Genomic DNA, 18,309 nt, shown 5'->3' with positions numbered 1-18,309 from the left:
TTAACGAGCACCCCAACGTGACGACATTAATTGAAGAAAGCTCGTCCATTCGCCGCCTTCAAAAAAAAAGATACGACATATGAACGTCGTCATCATATCTTTCTTGTCTCTATATTCTTTCTTTTCGTGTGGTGTCTCCAAGGTTGCATTGCATGCTACGTGCGCAAAAGTACTCTAGTACGAGTGCTGCACAGCAAACATTATGCACTTGGTGAGTGATGCATGGTCAGCGCTCTTCTTTTCTTTCTTTTTATTTCTCTGTGACATCAATGTCTCCCTTACACAGGTCTCCCTTACGTGGAATCTTATCGACCCAGCTGCATCGTTTCCGTAGAGGCAGCCGACACACACAGAATTGCCGTGCGTGGATGTCCTTCGCATGCCGACGTTAGAATCGAAAGGATCGCCCTTTATGACCGCGACATCTTTTTCGGTATTCGCAATGACATGCACTCTTTGTGGACACCGTTTAATCACGGCTCGGCAGTGCTAAACACCCTCGCTATCCTCCGGCGTTCGCCGTAGGTTTACCGGTTAGAGAGGCAAGAGAAGAGCCGACAAAAAACAGCAACTGAAAGTAAGTTATATTTGTGCTTGCCCATCTTTGCGTGGTTATTAAGCACACGTCTGCACAAAACGTGTAGAAGCGTGGGAGCTCGAATGATAGCGCAAGACTAAATGTGTCTCTATTTGGATGAAGCTTGCCAAAGTTTTGGTGTGATGTCCACCTGACAAAGTGGATTTTTGTTTAAAATCTCCTGAAGCGGACGGGGCGTCGTAGGTAAAGCATGAGCCCAAATAGTTTCCGTGTGCGTGACACACGTAAGCGAACACATTATAGGCCCATCTACTCGCGTAAAGTTATGCTCTTTTAAGGTATGTATCTCTGCAGTACACATGTTTGATCGTGGTGTCTTTCGTTGAATGCATCAAATTTCCATTGGTCGAGGAATACGTCGTTATTTCCTCCTTGTTGTGACAATGTCAACGTTTTCTTGAAGAATCAAGTATCGCATAGTAATAATAGCGCATAGCGCTTTGTTGTGTGTGCATCTTTCTTGTGTACCGTCGGTTAGTTGCGCTATACGATCTACAGGCATAGTAATAATATCTGAGGTAATACTAACATTGTAATCATCTTGGGCGTTGTTCAGCGAATTCATTTGACACCACTGATAAAATTGGGCCGGCCCCCAATTGAACAGTGGCGCTCTTGTCATCAATTATTTTGCGATACAAGGGAAAGCCGTCCGGGGCACAAAAACAGACAGATTGGCCGACGTCGGCTGTCCTTATCATGGCTTTATATAGGAATCCACGCCGGGAAGAGGACCGTCTCCATGCGACGAAAGCACGCCGCTTTATCTCCTCCACGAATGTTATCGGACACAGACGCCCGAAGTCTGCGTTATCTCAGTGGTGGAGAGCGCACTTTAAACGGCTGCTGCTACACGGCACCCTTGAAAGGCTTGCTTCCTTTTGGCTCCGGAAGCTCTGTCTGTCCGTGGTACTGAGAAAGTGAGTACACAATTGTTCTTCGGGCTTTAGCATTTCGCAGTTCTTCTTGTTCTGGAATGATGCTGGATGTTATACAGTTATTATGCGAGTGCAGATATATTCGAAGCAACGGTTATTGCAGATGTCTAATCTTTGGCAAAATGCTCTGCACTGCATCATCTGTGGCTGCCATACTGGACGCAGGCTGTTTGAAGAAGTTCTTGTAATATGCGATAACTTTCAACGCACTCGACCGAAGTCAGCAAAATGCTTCTGTCAACTACTATGTAGCGTTCTGCAGTGGAAGACGACAAAAAGCCGAACGAGCCTTTAACTGGACGCGCGGAGTAACCTGTATTCATGTGACAAATGCCATCAAGGTAGTAGAAAGCCAAGAAAGAAAAAAAATAGCGTTTAGAACAATCTTCGCACTTTTGAGCAGCTTCGTAAAACAACGCTGTGTTGCTTGGCAGATGGGGATAAAGGAAGTTTATAAGCACGCAATTTAAAACAATACATACGCATAAGAACATGGTTTGAGCAAGAATTTCTAGAAGGGCTGCTTATGGACTTATAAAATTAGGCTCAATCAGACTTGCTTATTATGTCCATCTTACTTTAAAACTATTGGATTATGGTTTCTTATCGTCGCTGGTTGGCTAGCCTCAGCCTTTATCATAAGTTCTCTTATTCTTCTCACAATTAAGCCGCTTTTATGACAGCCGCGTCACACATTTCCCACCGCACCAGTCATACACTTGAAGTTCCCCGCCTGCCATCGTGCTTTGTGCTTCATTTTTTCCTCAGAGCAGCTTCAGACCGGAACGCCCTGCCCTATGACATTGTCACCATTGCCTTATTGTCTACCTTCAAAGAACGCATCACTGATCATCTAAAATGTTAATTGAATCTTCGCCGTTTCTTTTATTTGTCATCCCACCCCTTATGTAACATCGCCTGAATGAGGGCCTTTAAGGAAATAAAACTCAACTGTACTGAATTATCTGTTTTTCACTACTAGGCATAATTTTCACAATTATGGCTTCATGCGCCCTTTCCTATAGCTTGACGAAAGTTTTGAGCTGCATGAGTCTTACTAATGCGTACACACAAACACCGGCCGCTGTGGTATAGTGGTTACGGTGGTCGACTGCTGAACCGAAGGACACAGAATCGAATCCCGGCCGCGGTGGCCGCATTTTGTATGGAGGTGAAATGCTAGGGGCCTGTGTACATAGATTCAGGTGCACGTTAAAGAACACCAGATGGTAAAAATTCCCGGAACCCTCCACTAAGGCGTCCCTCATAGTCATATCGTTATTTTGGGACGTAAAACCACCCTAATTATTAATATTACAAATCCACAGTTTAAGGGGGGCCGCCAGGAGTTTTTAATAGGGGGGGGGGGCCGGGGGGGGGGGACGAGTGAATTCCTTCAGAGGGGAGGGGGGCCGTGAGGCGGACAACTTATGGGTTGTGTTTTAAATGTATTTCCTTTTAGGGTGCAAATAATAATAATATCTGGGGTTTAACGTCCCAAAACCACGATATGATTATGAGAGGCGCCGTAGTGGAGGTCTCCGGAAATTTCGACCACCTGGGGTTCTTTAACGTGCATCTAAAGCTAAGTACACGGACCTCAGACATTTTCGCCTCCATCGAAAATGCAGCCGCCGCGGCCGGGATTCGATCCCACGACCTTCGGGTCAGCAGTCGAGCACTATAACCACTAGACCACCGTGGCGGGGCTAGGGTGCAAAGATGGACGGGCGAAAATTGTGGGGGGCTGCGGCCCCCCGTGACCCCCTCTAGCGCCGCCCCTGTACAGTTCACTACGGTGACCGCCATAGCAGAGTGTGCCAGAGTAATTTTCACCAGCAGGCGTCTTTGACCTGAACCCAAAACGCGGCACACAAGCGCATCCGCATTCTTCCCTTATCGGGTTGCTGCCGCTGAAGGCGATAACGGAGCCCTCGACTTTGTGTTCAACAACACAATGCCGTAGCAACAACGCCACCGTGCATATGCAGACCGAATATCTGTAACGAGAACTGGTAACCAGGGAAAACAAAGCTACTTAGGAAACTGTTACAAAATATAATCCGAGGAAGTTTTAAAGTAGCTGTTACATCGTCATCACTGTAAAGTGACGATAACACATTTATTTCGAGAACTTGCATAATGAAAAATATATCAATAAAACAGCGGCCTTCTTGATGCATCTAAACTGATTCGAGAAATTATTATTGCACCTACAAAGGTCAAAAACTCTTGAATAACGCAGCAAATACTTCGTCCTTATGATTTGCTCGCAGAAGGAAGCCCCCATCACGAGGTAAGCGCGTGAGCGTGAGAAACACCCCCTGTAGAGGCGCGGTCGCATCGCAATGCGCGGGCCGACGACCAATATTAAAGCGCGCTGCGCGCTCTTTACGCCATCTCGCAAGTAATAACAAGAACACGCTGAAGCCACTGAGTTCTGAGTACCGCCATCAGTAAATGGTTTATATAAATAGCTCGCCGTTAGTAAACTCAAGAACGTACGCTTTGTGGCCGAGTGGTTTCCCGCTGCGGATTTTCTTCTTCTCGTTGTTTTCTTTGCCATCTCTTATTGTATATTTCACAACGTCATATTCGGGACGGAAATACGTCAGTGGAGCCCCGGTGAACCCTGGCATAAAACAGTGTTAAAAAGTAATCAATATGATAAGATTTTTGTCTGCCATTTTGAGCTAATTAGTAATGCGGCAACTTCCTCAGGTCTCTTACCACTTTGTCATGTACAATGAATATTTTTGGTGTATATTATTCGCTACTTTTCATTTTCGTTTTTTAAGTTTTAGTCTACTAACTATCAGTATTTTCTAATTATCTAACAGGCTTCTTAAAGAAATAACTGTTGCACTATAAATCTGTGAAAATAATATTCTTGTAAATTTTGTACGTCGTTCTTGTCAAGTTTGTAACAATATACAACATCGTGTGTACTTGTTCAGTACCGACAAACTGCCACTATTAAAACGCTGCGGGCATAATAGGTTGTGGCTAGAGCGGCCTGTGTCAAGCGGTACGCGCCTTTACCTCCTGTACCTTTCTTGAAGTGTATTCAGTATGAAATAAGCCATTATACCAATGAATAGACGCGTGGAATAAACGCTCCATGGTCTACTTTTGTGGCAAACACCAAAGATATAGCAGATTAGTTGCGTCATTGAGCAGTTTCCCATATTGTATGCGGAGCATTATGTATATCCTTGGAGTATCTTACAGTGAGTGCTTATAAGACGCTATAGACCTTGTGTAAAATTGCTGCCATCAGTCAGAAGTTTAACGAAGCTACCGATTTGGCGTCATGTTAGAGGCTTGTGTGCGAATCGTATTGCTGTCGCTGCTATAACTTTTTGCTCATATCTCTGTTGAAATAATCAATCGGGGCATAAAAATGTCACACGAGTGTGTAAAAACCTGTACACGTTACCGCCACTTTCTAGTCACTGCGGTGACGGTTATTACGTGTAAAGAACTGCCTCACAACGACATCGAAAGTGCAAGTTCGTCACCGAGTCACATGTTGGCCTGCCGTCGTCTGGAGTATGAAGCCATGAGCTAGGTTATAAATTTTGTCTGTTATCAGTGTAGCTAATAAGGCGACGTTTGCTACCTGAATATCCTGCGTGTAGTGTTGGGAAGAGGATTTAGCGCGCGACGCGACTAGGCGCGACGGTAAAGAAAGTGCTGTTGGCCCATTTCAAAGTGTGTTTCATAAGGAGCAGCCCACGTCCTGATCTGCATCTAATTGTAAATAAAATGTTGTGCTCATTTAAAGTTTTAAATTAAAAAATTTTCGCCACTCTAGTCACCGACGTAAGTTCTGTAGAGAATAACTGTACGATTTGAATGTAAAAAAATTTACAGACCTCAGGCACTTGGAAAGTGAACATGAAACGTGTTAGTTGCTGCAAGAAGTACGGGGCGTTAGCTGGTATTTTATGCAATATCCTTCCGACATGTGCTCGTGATTAACACGATACGCCAATAATATTCGCGTTCACATCGTTGCTTTCGGGGCCTACTGGCGCCTTAAAATTTCAACCCTTTGCAGCAAAACAGTTTTGAGTCGCCGACTGAACGCTTTCGAAACCACCTCCGCGCGTAACCAACGAGAGCGGGCCCAGGTGGAATGTAAACTATTTCCCGGAACAGCACTTTTTTCAGTTTCATACGAAAGTGCCATATACTTGAAACATCTGGTAATAATTCCTAGCACACAGTGGCGCATACAGGATTTTTGCGAAGCCGGATCAGCTTTTGGCAGAACCTCTACATGGGGTATACATTTTAAAAAACTACACCATCTCCCAGTAAAGGGAACCATGTGTGGATGCGGAGCAGCGGGGAGATGGTTAGCTTGAGCGGAAGATGGTGTAATTTTTTGTCTTGCGTTCTCGAGCCTGTGCCTCCGTCTGGCGTAGAATCACCACTGTCTTCCAGTCTCCATCCAGCTCCCGCTGCGTGGAAATGCCGGCGTCCGAGATATTCGACCCCCACAAAGTCGCAAGATCATGTGCGTCTGCCTTTCTGCAGTCCATGCCATTGGTGTCGTCGTGGGATTCTTCAGCGAGGGAAGGAGAGCACGAGCGCCCCGCGGCTAGAGCCACAGAAGCAGAGCGGCCATCGGCCGCTCGTGCCAAGTAAAGATGCAGGAAACGTCGCTGCCGCCTACTCGTCGCAGGAGAGGGGGAGAGGAGGAGCGGAGAGGGTTTGCGCATGCGTAGTAAGGGTGGTCACGCCGCACACCCCCACCACCACCGAAATGACCTCCACCATTACATGCTTCGCATCTAAAATAAAGGCGGGGCGGTCAGGGCATCCGGGCCGCACCTCTGAATTTTCTGGTGACAGCACACGAAATCCTCGAAATTACGCATAGAGAAGCAATACGCCCGGAATGCATCCCACCAAACGCTTCTTTGTTAAAGTCCCACTATCGAAAACAAACTACAAGCAACACGCTCCAGCACAATCGGTCCGTTCTCTGACAATCGATGACGCGCATGTGGCGCCAGTCTAACGATGTAATTATTATCGCAATGTAATAAACAAAGTAATGACGACAACTGAAGTGGAAGCATGCGCGACTAGCCGCGATGCTGCTTTGAAGCTCGTACATGAAGCCGGTTTGTCTGTGCCTGCAAGCACACGGCGCGAGAACTGGATTGTTGCGGCGTGACACGAAAGAGTGTTCTTTGATGAGCGCCGATGCTGTCACATACCGCATCGATTAAGAACGGCGATTGTAAGCACGGCGTTAGTCGTAAGCAGTAGCCGTAGCAACGGAATGATCTCCTGCTGCTGCTGCTGCTTCTCCTCGGCAGCGAGGAAATGTAATAGCATGGAGGTTAGCTTCCTACAAACCTTTTTTCAGCATCCCAATTTCCTCTACCTGAGGAACACGGCACACGAAAATATGTCGCAGTGCCGTTCCTATCCGCCGCCACGTGCTGATACTTACGCTCTGTGTGTGCACATGCAGGGCGCGCTTAGACTTCAACATGGCGGAAATCTATGCGCACGGCGTGTAGATGGCACAGATTTTGCATAAGGTCTGTATAGGATTTCGTTGAATTCCTTGAATCAGTGGTTCTTAGTTCTAGCAAGAGCTCTGATCTACTGCAATGATTCACTCGCATGCTTTTACGGACAATGCGGCTACATTAGTGTTTTCTTTAAGTGATGTTTATTCCGTAATCGTTGTAGGCTTTTGTTGTCAGACATAAAAGATATAATGACCATCTTATGTTGCGTTTCCACTCTTCTACCCATTCATTGAAAGATTTTTTTTCTCCCAGATCGAAGTAAGACCTTTTTTTTCCGCCAGAGTACGGACTAGTTGGCAGTACATCATTCGCGCAGTATCGAAAAGAACCACACGGAAGGCGAACAATCAAGCTGCGCTGTGTGCCATCTTGATCTTTCACCGTCCGTATTGCTTTCTGTGCTACTGCGTGAATTCGTTTGAGTGTTTAGGCACGATGAAGTCATGCCATTCTTTAGGTTTCCGACTGTTACCGCTGCCTGGCACCTAGTGCGTAAAGAACCGATCTTCGACTATATGGGCGTGGCACGGTGCTGCGAAGTGCTGCTCTTCGTGGCGGCAGTGAGCTGCGGCAGGGCTTACGACGTGGAGAAAGTGACCCGTCTGGGACGAGTCGGAGGAAACCGGCTGGATCTGCTGGGACAGAAGGTGGAAGAGTACCGGGGCATTCCATTCGCGCAGCCACCCGTAGGCCGGCTACGATTCCTTCCACCCCAGCCAGCCAAGCCTTGGGATGGAATCCTGGACGCAACGAGCAAGCGGACGGCTTGCCCGCAGGTATAAGGCCGTTAACACGGAAATAATTTCCTATGACCAAATAAATATCCACATGAAAGGAAACGACACTTTAGACAACTCTATTTCTGGACACCTGAGCGTACATTCGTTAGAAAAAAAAGAGAAGGGATATTCTTGAGCACTACCTTATCATACAATAAATATTTACCACTCAGCCTGATGAAATAGCTATTTTATTTACTGTTAGGCTGTTCATGTAGACTATTAGAAAAAGCTTCTTATTTTTGCTATGTGTTTAAATTTCTTTATTGTTGCCTACTCTTGCTGACATCCAATACCAGTGTGAAATAAAGTCGGCACCGTTTGCACACCTGCAAAGCAATCAACGAAGTCTTAATTATCGTTCATTAGGTACGCTTGAAAACGTCGGTTAATGGTCTCGGAAAGTACAGAAAACACGAGTTACAAGCAGATTACCTCTACTGCCCTTTGATGTAAATAACATGAGCTACAACACATTTCTAATACCTCAGCGTCTAATCCACAGCGTTTCTAATCCACACCGTCTAGATCATTCACAGGTACACCTTTTACAAGGTAACCACCATACCAAAAGTGTGTAGAAAGCACATTGACCAGCACGATCTTATAAGTCCGGCTGCCGTTCTTTGGCGTACTTCACTTTAATTGTCTCTACAGCGCAAACAGACGCTGCCAGTAGTTCGACTATCTCGAATGGTGAGCCAATGTCATTCTTCGCGGAGGCTGACTAACCACAGACGTTTAGTCAGCCATGATGATTATCATCATCGCCAGCCTATTCTATGTCCACTGCAGGTAGAAGTCCTCTAATGATATCCTGTTTTTGCTGTCCTAGGCGACCAGATTCTGTTATGCATTGTGGAAGGGCGCAATAAACTATCACCGAACGGCACACTTAACCGCGGTTTCATTTCATGCTTGCAAATTTAAGAATTACATCCGCCCCATTTTACACCATGCTTTGATGGACTAGTTAGTGCCTGTTCATTAGAACTTTCAGCGCAACAAAACGACGTAAGAATGATGTCAGGACGCAATGTCCTTCTGCATCCCCATAGCTAACCATTGGCTGTTCATCGGCTGCATTTCCCATATCTTGTTATGAATATCGCGACTCATTAACTGACGATCGGCGGTGTATTCTTCGAATTGTGTGACATGCCTAGGGGAACTCTTTCCTCTCAATGCCAACTATGATATCTGCCATCTGACTTTGTTCTCCGATTCACAATGCCTGTCTCACAATATTGCACACGCCTATTATTTTCCGTTCGATGGCACCGCACGTGGTTCTTAACTTCTCGAGTTCCTTTCTAATTTTCAGTTTCTTTCTCACGTGTAAGTATAAGCGATACACAATAGTTTTACGCTTTTTCCTTTAGCGCAGCGATCAGCAGGCTGCCATAATCTGGGAATATCTGCCGTATGCGCACCATCCTACCCTTATTCTTCGGTGAAATTCTTTACATGGGTAGGTTACCCTGTTGGTACACTCTAAAGCAAATGGGAGTTAAAAGGGTGTGCATTTCATATTTTGGGGGACTAACGCGGCTTCCCCAATCATTAATTCCTTTAAAGAGTGACGGCACCACATTTACGCCCTATAAAGTTACTACTCAAAAACTTACTTTCAGTCCGAATAGTTGAACCTCAATGAGCTAACATTTAGTCCTCGTATTTATACCTTACCAGAGCGACTGTTAGTCCCCCCAGTTGCTCCTCGCCAGGCGAACAGCTGGTCCACTCAGATATCTCACACGGATGTTCTAAATTTCCCCAGTACACGTGGCCTTTTAATCGCCAGGAACGATCTCCTGCAGCTATTTCGCGCCAAACTGTCAACTTTTCGCGTATTTTTCTGTCGCGGCGACAAACAAATGGCACCTCAATACACGCGTGAATAAATATTTAGTCTTGCGTGTTTCACTGCTGTCGCAGATTCTGCGACAGGGGCAAAAGAAAGACAAAAACGACCAAAATAAATCTTGTATTGTTCTAACTCGCTGTCAGATGCCCAATACAGGGCTACGTAGTTGTCGCAACTCGTAAGCTTCATTTTTCTTTCCCAAGCTGTTCCAGAGAAACCGGTTGGTAACGGCTATCGAACTAGCCAGCGCACACAACAGCCGGCACGTTGTGAACAACGGCTGCTTCCTACAAAACGCAAATAGATTGCAAGCAGTTCTAGACACATTATATAGTGCAGTCAGGAAGCACCCATATGGAAAAAGCGTGCAAGGTGAAATAAAAGGATACGTCTAAATTATCGCATGCATATTTCCGCCGTAATGTGATACATAATCGAAGACGAATCTCTAGCAACATAGCACTGCAGCTCAAGTGTAGGGCCACTGCAGACATCGCGCGGAGCTTCCGCTGACCACGGCGGCGAATATTCTGCCAGCGACGTGATACACCTCAAGCGAGCGCGCCAGCCGCCAACGGCGGCGAACGTCAAGTGAGCGACCGTGCCGCAATTAAAACAGCAAGGCCCCTGCCTAATATCGCGAGTCCGAAGCAGGCCTGCGTCCTCTCTGCCGTCTTTTCCTCGTCCTTTGTGTTTTTCGCGCTAGTAGATATGTCCGCAGCTAATACGCACCAACTTGTCCAATTCGCTTGCCGAAGCAGGCCGCCGCGACCGACGCCGGCGAACTCGGGCGCCCGAGCGGGAAGCCGACAGCAATGGCGGCCAGTCTTCAGGGTGTCAAATCATAGATGAAGTATAGCCAGCTTAAGCCACCACTGGCGGTCGCGATTCATTCGCAACGCGCGACGTAACAACTATCGATTCCGTTGCCGGCCATCGCGATGATGCGTTTCAAGCGAGCGGCAGACAAGCGAGCAGCAGCCAGGCCGTCGCGACATACGTACACAAGCGACAGAGTGACTGAGAAACCGACGGCAATGGCGGTCAACTCGAGGGAGTCACAAAGAATAGCCAAAATAGACTAGCTGATAACCTGCCGGCCATCGCGACGTATTTCGAACGCTTCACGTACAAAACAATTGAGCCCGATCCCAGTCATCGCAGTGAGATTCGTGCACGCGGCCCGCGCAGCAGTTAAAAAGTGACCTCTACAAGGGTCTACTAACGGGTCCTTCTTGTCATGTCGTGTCACACACACGATCACATGCACACATACCCATGCAGGCATACATACATACATACATACATACATACATACATACATACATACATACATACATACATACATACATACATACATACATACATACATACATACATACATACATACATATGCATGCATACACGCGTGTTTGTTATTATCAGTTTATTATTCTATTATAACTCATTCGAACATCTGTTTGTAGGGCTTACTCGCAATTCCATTGCCTCTAGTTGGTGATACCGTTAATTTGTGCTCACAACTACATGGTTATTGTAAGTGTTGCATAAATTCTTTAAAACGGTGTAATGTGGATGTTCATACTATAAGGAAGCTTTTAATGGAAGCCAATCGTTTCGCTTTTTTCTGCGTAAATCTGCTGATCGCGAAATGGAACGCTTGCAAGAGGCGTGTGTAAAAACTGTACTACGAGACTTGCAGATTTAAATTTAGGCTATCATCCGCTATTGAGGGCATAACCATAATCTATTATACGACATTACACATCGAAACCTTGAATTCTGCTCATTTTGCAGGTCGTGTTCAGCGAATTCATGGCGGGTGAGATCGAATACACTGAAGATTGCTTGCATCTGAACGTTTGGAGTCCTGCTAGTCGCGACGGCGATCTAGCTCCAGTAGTGGTGTGGATTCACGGAGGCGGCTTCACTCAGGGATGCGCGAGCTACGACAACTACACCGGGGCTCCACTTGCTGCCAAGACTGGCCTAGTTGTCGTCTCAATGAATTACCGTCTGGGAATCCTGGGTTTCCTTGACGCGAACAGCCCTGAAGCACCTGGCAACATGGGTCTTATGGATCAGAGTCTGGCTCTGAAGTGGATCCGGGAGAATATCCGTGACTTCGGTGGTGACCCGTCAAGAGTGACTATATTAGGAGAGAGTGCTGGAGGAATGAGTGCCCATGCGCATGTACTATCTCCCGTGAGTCGTGGCCTATTCCAGAGGGCGTACATGATGAGCGGAACACTGCACACCCTAGACTTCTTCGATGCCACCCATGAGAGCATTAGCAAGGGCAACAAGGTTGCATCCGTTGTAGGTTGTTCAGGTGGGGACCGAAGCCTAGGATCTAATGCTGAAGCCGTGATCGACTGCCTCAGAACAAAAAGCGCCGACGAACTGGTGCTCGCCGCAGCCGAATCTCTTGCACCCAAGATATTTCTATTTTTGCCAACCTACCACAACGAATTCCTGCCCAAGGTACCCACTGTCGCAATCAGCAAGGGGTTCTTTCATAACGTCGACATCGTCCTAGGAGTCACCGAGGACGAAGGGGTGCTTTCTCTGATTTATCCTCTTAGAAGCGAGCTGCTTCCTGACGACGTGGAAGGCCTTGACGAAAAGATATTTAAGCACTCTCTGCATGAAGGCGTATTCTCGTGGCTCAAGATGGACTTTCCGGAAATGTTGGAGAAGTACACAGCAGAGGCCCAGGACAAATTTTCCCTGAGGCGCGGCTACGTTGACTACATTTCCGACTCTGTTTTCGTCTGTCCCATGCATTTCACGGCAGAAAAGCACGCGGACCGTGGTCAGACCGTGTATTCGTACGTCTTTGGTCACAAGTCAGCTAAAAACCCGCTTCCTGCCTGGATGGGGACTCCGCATGCATTTGACATAAACTATATCTTCGGAGTCCCCCTTGTCAATAAGGAACGGTTCGATGATGAAGATGCTGCTGTGTCAGAAGTTGTGGTTACGGCTTTGAAGACCTTCGCTGCTAATGGGTGAGTACGCGTGTGTCACGCTTGCCATGTCGCTATCTCGTGTTACGGTGAAAAATTGGTGTACAGCGTGGTAGCAGAAATAATGATGATAATGGTTAGTAGCACAAGAAATTTAGCAGCAGTAGCTGCGTACGGCGCCACTCTTACAGACAACGGTCGCCTGGTCTGAAGTTCTGTAAAACACATGTATTACGCGTGAAATTCCACGACAGAATAGTCTCCAGGTCTTACATATCAGGTTGTCTTTTGAGGAACATGTCTGCTGGAGGCACCTTTCTAATTTTAACAAACGCCTCTTAACTTATTACAGTGAAACCTCGGTGATATGAATCTCAAGGGACCACCAAAAATATTCTTATCATCCGAAATTCGTATCACCAGAAAGCATGGAAAGTTAGCATGCGACAAAAGAAAGCTGGCGTACATTTTCATTTATTGATTTTCAGGGCAGCAGCAACGTCAGGAAGAACCCTGAATGATTGTCAGTTAAGTTTTATGATGTCGGCAATCATACCGCTCGTAAATATACGCTCATACCACTCGTAATCATAGCAGTCGTAAATATACGGCCCGTACGCGCGTACTTAATTAATGAACCAGATGCGTTGTGACCCGCGACAGCAGTAGCCCCTTCCAAATGTTAGTAGCCTTTGTTGCATGACACCGGAGTACTGCAGCGAAAGTAACAAAAGAAGCGCTTTGACGCGATAGATTAAGGCCACAAAATTACAGAACCACGGTCCTGTGTTATGATTTTGTTATCGCGGAGGGGTTGGGCATGATTTTTGGGAGATTTACGGCCGTGACCGCAAAAGTGCGACCTCAACGGTCGCGCATGCTGACGTTGTCAGGCCTGACTCTTTCGCCAAGAGCGTCCTCGCCTTCTTTCGGCCCTCGTCCACCTTTCATAGGATATCTGATGCACGAGGCAGGCACGTGTAAACACAGTACAACGAAAGCAGCCCGCGTCAACGCGTTAGAAAAAAAAAGTATGGCGCTAATATCCTCTGTAATCTAAACGCGATGGCACACGGAGGCACATAATAGCCTCAAAGATTCGCGCACACAATCTCGGAGGCCGTGACGCGTTTCTGAAGGTCTATACTGACCGTAAGGAAAGTGTTTTTCTTACACCGTGATTCTGACGATCTGGCGGTGCGGCGCGCATGCCCACGCTTGCGTTCCCGCGCTTGCACGTGCTTGGCGCATCTTCCGCGACAGCGCGGAGAGCACCTCTTCGTACCTGGGCGGTAGCGTACGTTCGTATCACACGTCGCTGGGTGAAAATCGGTTCGCAACAACCGTACTCCATTACATAGCAGGCCAATGGGCCTTGGCCGAGACCTACAAAAAATTCGTATCACCCCGAACTTCGTATGAGCTGTGATCGTATCACCGAGGTTTCACTGTAATTGGCCCAGTCAAAATTTGTCAAGCGCGGATTTCCCCCAGTTCGCAGCGCTCGGCCCTCTCGCGGCCCTGCAAACATGAGCTGGCAGCGAGTGTCGCTGAACAAAATTGTAAAGACTGAAAAAGGCATGCTTTCCCCCTGAAATAGTGGCTTCGGTTTCGGAGAACTTTGTGAAAGAAGTGGTCCCATGGTACGCAACTAACTGGACTTTCACGACCAGACAAATGTCTTGTCGCAGTGCCATATTTCAATAACTTTTCACACTGCCTCAACAAGGGGTCTAATAAGTGGGATGTCCTTGCGATGTTTTCAGCACCGGACAAGTTGGCAAGTTTGTGCCATGCTGTCAATGATCAATGACAGGAGCGATCTTTGCACTGAAAAGCACGCCACACGCTTCATTCCCTGCAAATTTATAGGATAGCCCTTTCACCTGACAGGTGCTACGTTGGCTGACAGGGGAATTATGTTAACCACAGGCTAAGCGCGCATCACGTACATCTATAAGCTCTGATTGGATCCGGTCATCTTGCTGACCATTGCAGACGTTGCAAGTGTGATCCGTAGTTCGACACGCACGTGTCCTCAGTAAGCATACGACAGAAAAACTTAGTTTGATTCATGAAGCCTTCTGCATAGATGTGTGAGCACTGCTTCACTCTTTCTAGGCAGAAAAGAAATAGAATACATGAATAACGGATCCGTGCTACGGTTATCGATCGATTTGTAATTTTATTGTTTCTTAAAGCTGTTCTGTGCGCATGCCATTTAAACTGCTTGGCTCGCACTTTTCAAATTGTCAATTCACTTGAAGACGAGCGTTTTACTGTGCTCTCATTTCTTCGTCTCTGGTCCATCTTTTAGTTTTTCTTGTCGGGCTGAAAATTATGGTGTTCGAAGTTCTAAGTAACCCAACTTTCCGCTTTATGTACCAATACAGAGACTCGTTCTTCCCAGTATGTATATTGTACTAAATTCCTACATTTATTTTTTCAGTTACTGCTGCTACGCTTTAATCTTTGTCATTGTTCCAATTTGCGAGCTCCTATCTGTGAAAAACTGTTCTGTTGTCTTTTACTTCCTCATTAGTACCCATCTTTAAGGTTATATCACCTCCTAGCTAACGGCTAGGCAGTCTCTGTGTCCCTGTCAGGGGCACTGGCAAGCCCGCTGTCTTCCTGTTTCTCTTTTTTTTCGTCGTATATGCATACTTTCATGGTGGATAATTATCCTAACATTATATTTAAAATTGTAACAGAATATTAATCCCGATAACTAGAGCTCTGGGTATGCTTCCCTCGAAGAATGAAATTGTAAGTCATGCGGTATTGTCAGCCTGTCTACGCCCACTGCAGGGCAAAGGCCTCTCCCTTGTTCCGCCAATCAACCGCGATCCTGTGCTTTCTGCTGCCACGTTATACCTACAAACTTCTTAATCTCATCTACCCACCTAATTTTCTGTCTCCCCTTCACGCGTTTGCAATCTCCTGGAATACAGTCAGTTACCCTTAGTGACCACCGGTTATCCTGCCGACGTGCTACGTGTCCGGCTCATTATCCATTTCTTCTTCTTGATTTCAACTTGCGGTATTGGGCAACAAAAAAACCCTAGAACAAAAAGTGAACTTGTTGTCTAGTTAGTTGAACATCTTGAATCACTACACAGCCTGGTAATAATGAAGACAAAGCAGAGGAACGAACAACACTGCACACCCTTCGTGCTGTGTGTTGTTCGTATCTCGGCTTCGTCTTGGTTTTTAGCGGGCTGTTTCCTGATTCTAGAAGAAAAGGGCATGGTCGTGATGACAACAGAGTATAGAAGTATTGTGACAATGATCAACAAAACTCAAGAGGCAAGAAATGAAAGTACGAGAGGTCCTAAAGCATAATAATAATTTTTGCGGTTTAACGTCCCAACACCACGATATGATTATGAGAGACGCCGTAGTGGAGGGCTCCGGAAATTTTGACCATCTGGTGCTCTTTAACGTGCACCTAAACCTAAGTACGCAGGCCTCAAGCATTTCTGCCTCCATTGAAAATATGGCCGCCGCTGCCGGGATTCCATCCTGCGACCTTCGGGCCAACAGTTGAGTACCACGGTCTCTTGACCACCGTGGCGGGTGCCCTTAAGAATAAGGAGATGCGATAACGTCGGCTACGTGGCGAGGGGATATGTATATACACCAGAGCTGTAGGTGCGTAGATGAAGCCATTGTTCGTCGCTACTTAGCCTAGAGCATCCTACTTGGTCAGGACAACGTTTCTGACAAGGCGTGTTAGCGAGCCTCCGCAATGAAAATGCTCGAGATCAATATACGAAGGTTACTGCCAGCCTTAAAGCCAAACATAGAATTACCTTCACTCTTGCTGTCTTTCCTCTGCGATGCCAAAATGCCGCCAGGAGGTTTTCCTAAATTTTTGTCTTGGTTCGAAGGCATAGTGAGATATTGCTTGAGTAAGTCAATATGAAAATAAGGGAAACATATATAGCAGAAATTGAGAGGTATCAGATTTAATTAAAAATAGGAATAGCATAATGGCGATGCGTCGATACTCCGTCAGCGCTTCAAAAATACTACAAGCGACTCATCGCATTGGCTCGAACGAAGGAGTGCAGTGATACATGTATCAATCGCCTGAACACCTCAATAGCAATAATATTCCTCGCAAGCCTTCGTCGGGCACAAGCAGCGTAACTGGCATCCATATCTCCACATACTTCGCCTTTTAACACCATCATAACGAAGAGAGCATGGCGAAATCAGTAGGGATATCGTGCGTATCTTACATCACCAGATGAGTTTTATAGATAGAAGTTCCACTGTGACTCATAAGTTTACTCATTGTGAAATGGTCCGTTTGTCTTACATGCGAAAATTTCTTTCACACCTATCGCTTTCGCAGGGTACCAGAACTACCTATGAAGAAACCATGGCCTAAGTACACGGCCGACAGTCCGGTTTCCGTGTACATCGACTACGAAAACATCACCGATATCAAGGGATTCCGCGAAGAGCAGTGCGGGCCATGGAGATCTTACCTGTAGGGTTGCGAAGACTTACAATAGCGCCAACTCTGCGCTCTCCTTTTGCATCAAGGAAGCTTGTTTACTACATCATGTTGCATGCGTGCGGAAACTCTATCTGATCAAAGCGCATTTTGTTTTTATTATTCATTTAGCTATTATTATTCCTTTAACCCAACAAGGATTCAGGTCCATTGCATTTCACGTACGACATGCGACTTCTTATCTCGCGCAACTGCTGCTACTGTTCAAGCCATGGACAAAACCTCATAGACATTATGTGAAAATAAATCATAGTTCCGCAAACCTTTCGCGCCTAAATTGCAAAAGATCATCGAATGCATGCAACGAGACACCAAGCAGCGTGAAACAAATTATCAAAGCGGAAAACTTTTCTACACAGCACTGTTACACCTTGTGAGCGTACAATGATCACACGAAATTGCTCTACTGGTTACAATTCGCACATATGGTGTTACAGCACACCAACGCGACATACATCGACCGTTTACAGTGAAATGTAAGTACTCTTGGTTGTAAGATCTGCCTATCAGCGGTGGTCTCCATTTGTATATTTAGTTGTGTATGCCGTTTGACAAACTTTCTAATGAAAAAAGGCCTGCCTAGCATTACAAGTGTAAATCCAGGCAAAATAGGAAACACGCGAATTTGCTTGGATGTTTGGAAACAATGATCCGAATGTTCGACCGGCCGTCTTTGTGTTGTGAAGAGGTTCAGGCGTGCGTGTGTATTTACAGTGCCGCTGCTTAATATCTCGTGTTTCCCTGCGTTAATTGAGCTGCTCCTGGTCATTGTGGGAACGTCGCCATTCATTCGTACAGTTATTCAGCTCAGGTTTCCGAGAAAGAGAGAAAGCACTTTACGAAATGCAGAGAATTCGGTCGGCGTATCGATGACGCAGACATGCTACTCTGTAAGGGGAAGGGGACTGAAGACAGAAAGGCCCTAAGCGTAGGAGGTCAGGAAAGGAAGATAAAAACTACACCATTTCCCGCTAAAGGGGACCATGAGGCGATGCAAAGCCGGAGAACTTGCACGATCGCGTTCCGTTGGCGTTCTTTGGGCATGCTACCGACCTCGCGTCGTGGAACGCGAAGA

At 46.4% G+C, this 18,309-nt stretch overlaps 1 protein-coding gene across 1 annotated transcript; it reads left to right on the top strand.

The window, feature by feature from the left end:
• Positions 1-1,416: 1,416 nt before the first annotated feature.
• Positions 1,417-17,297, top strand: LOC119377624 (acetylcholinesterase). The gene is made up of 4 exons (XM_037647002.2): positions 1,417-1,518; positions 7,552-7,870; positions 11,538-12,751; positions 17,070-17,297. The coding sequence occupies exons 2-4, from the start codon at positions 7,610-7,612 to the stop codon at positions 17,209-17,211; spliced, it is 1,617 nt and encodes a 538-aa protein (XP_037502930.1). The 5' UTR covers positions 1,417-1,518; positions 7,552-7,609; the 3' UTR covers positions 17,212-17,297.
• Positions 17,298-18,309: the final 1,012 nt, after the last annotated feature.

The sequence above is a fragment of the Rhipicephalus sanguineus genome, unplaced genomic scaffold (genome assembly GCF_013339695.2).
Source record: "Rhipicephalus sanguineus isolate Rsan-2018 unplaced genomic scaffold, BIME_Rsan_1.4 Seq513, whole genome shotgun sequence".
In the NCBI taxonomy this organism is placed as follows: Eukaryota; Metazoa; Arthropoda; class Arachnida; order Ixodida; family Ixodidae; genus Rhipicephalus; species Rhipicephalus sanguineus.
This window is presented reverse-complemented; position numbering and strand designations above follow the sequence as displayed.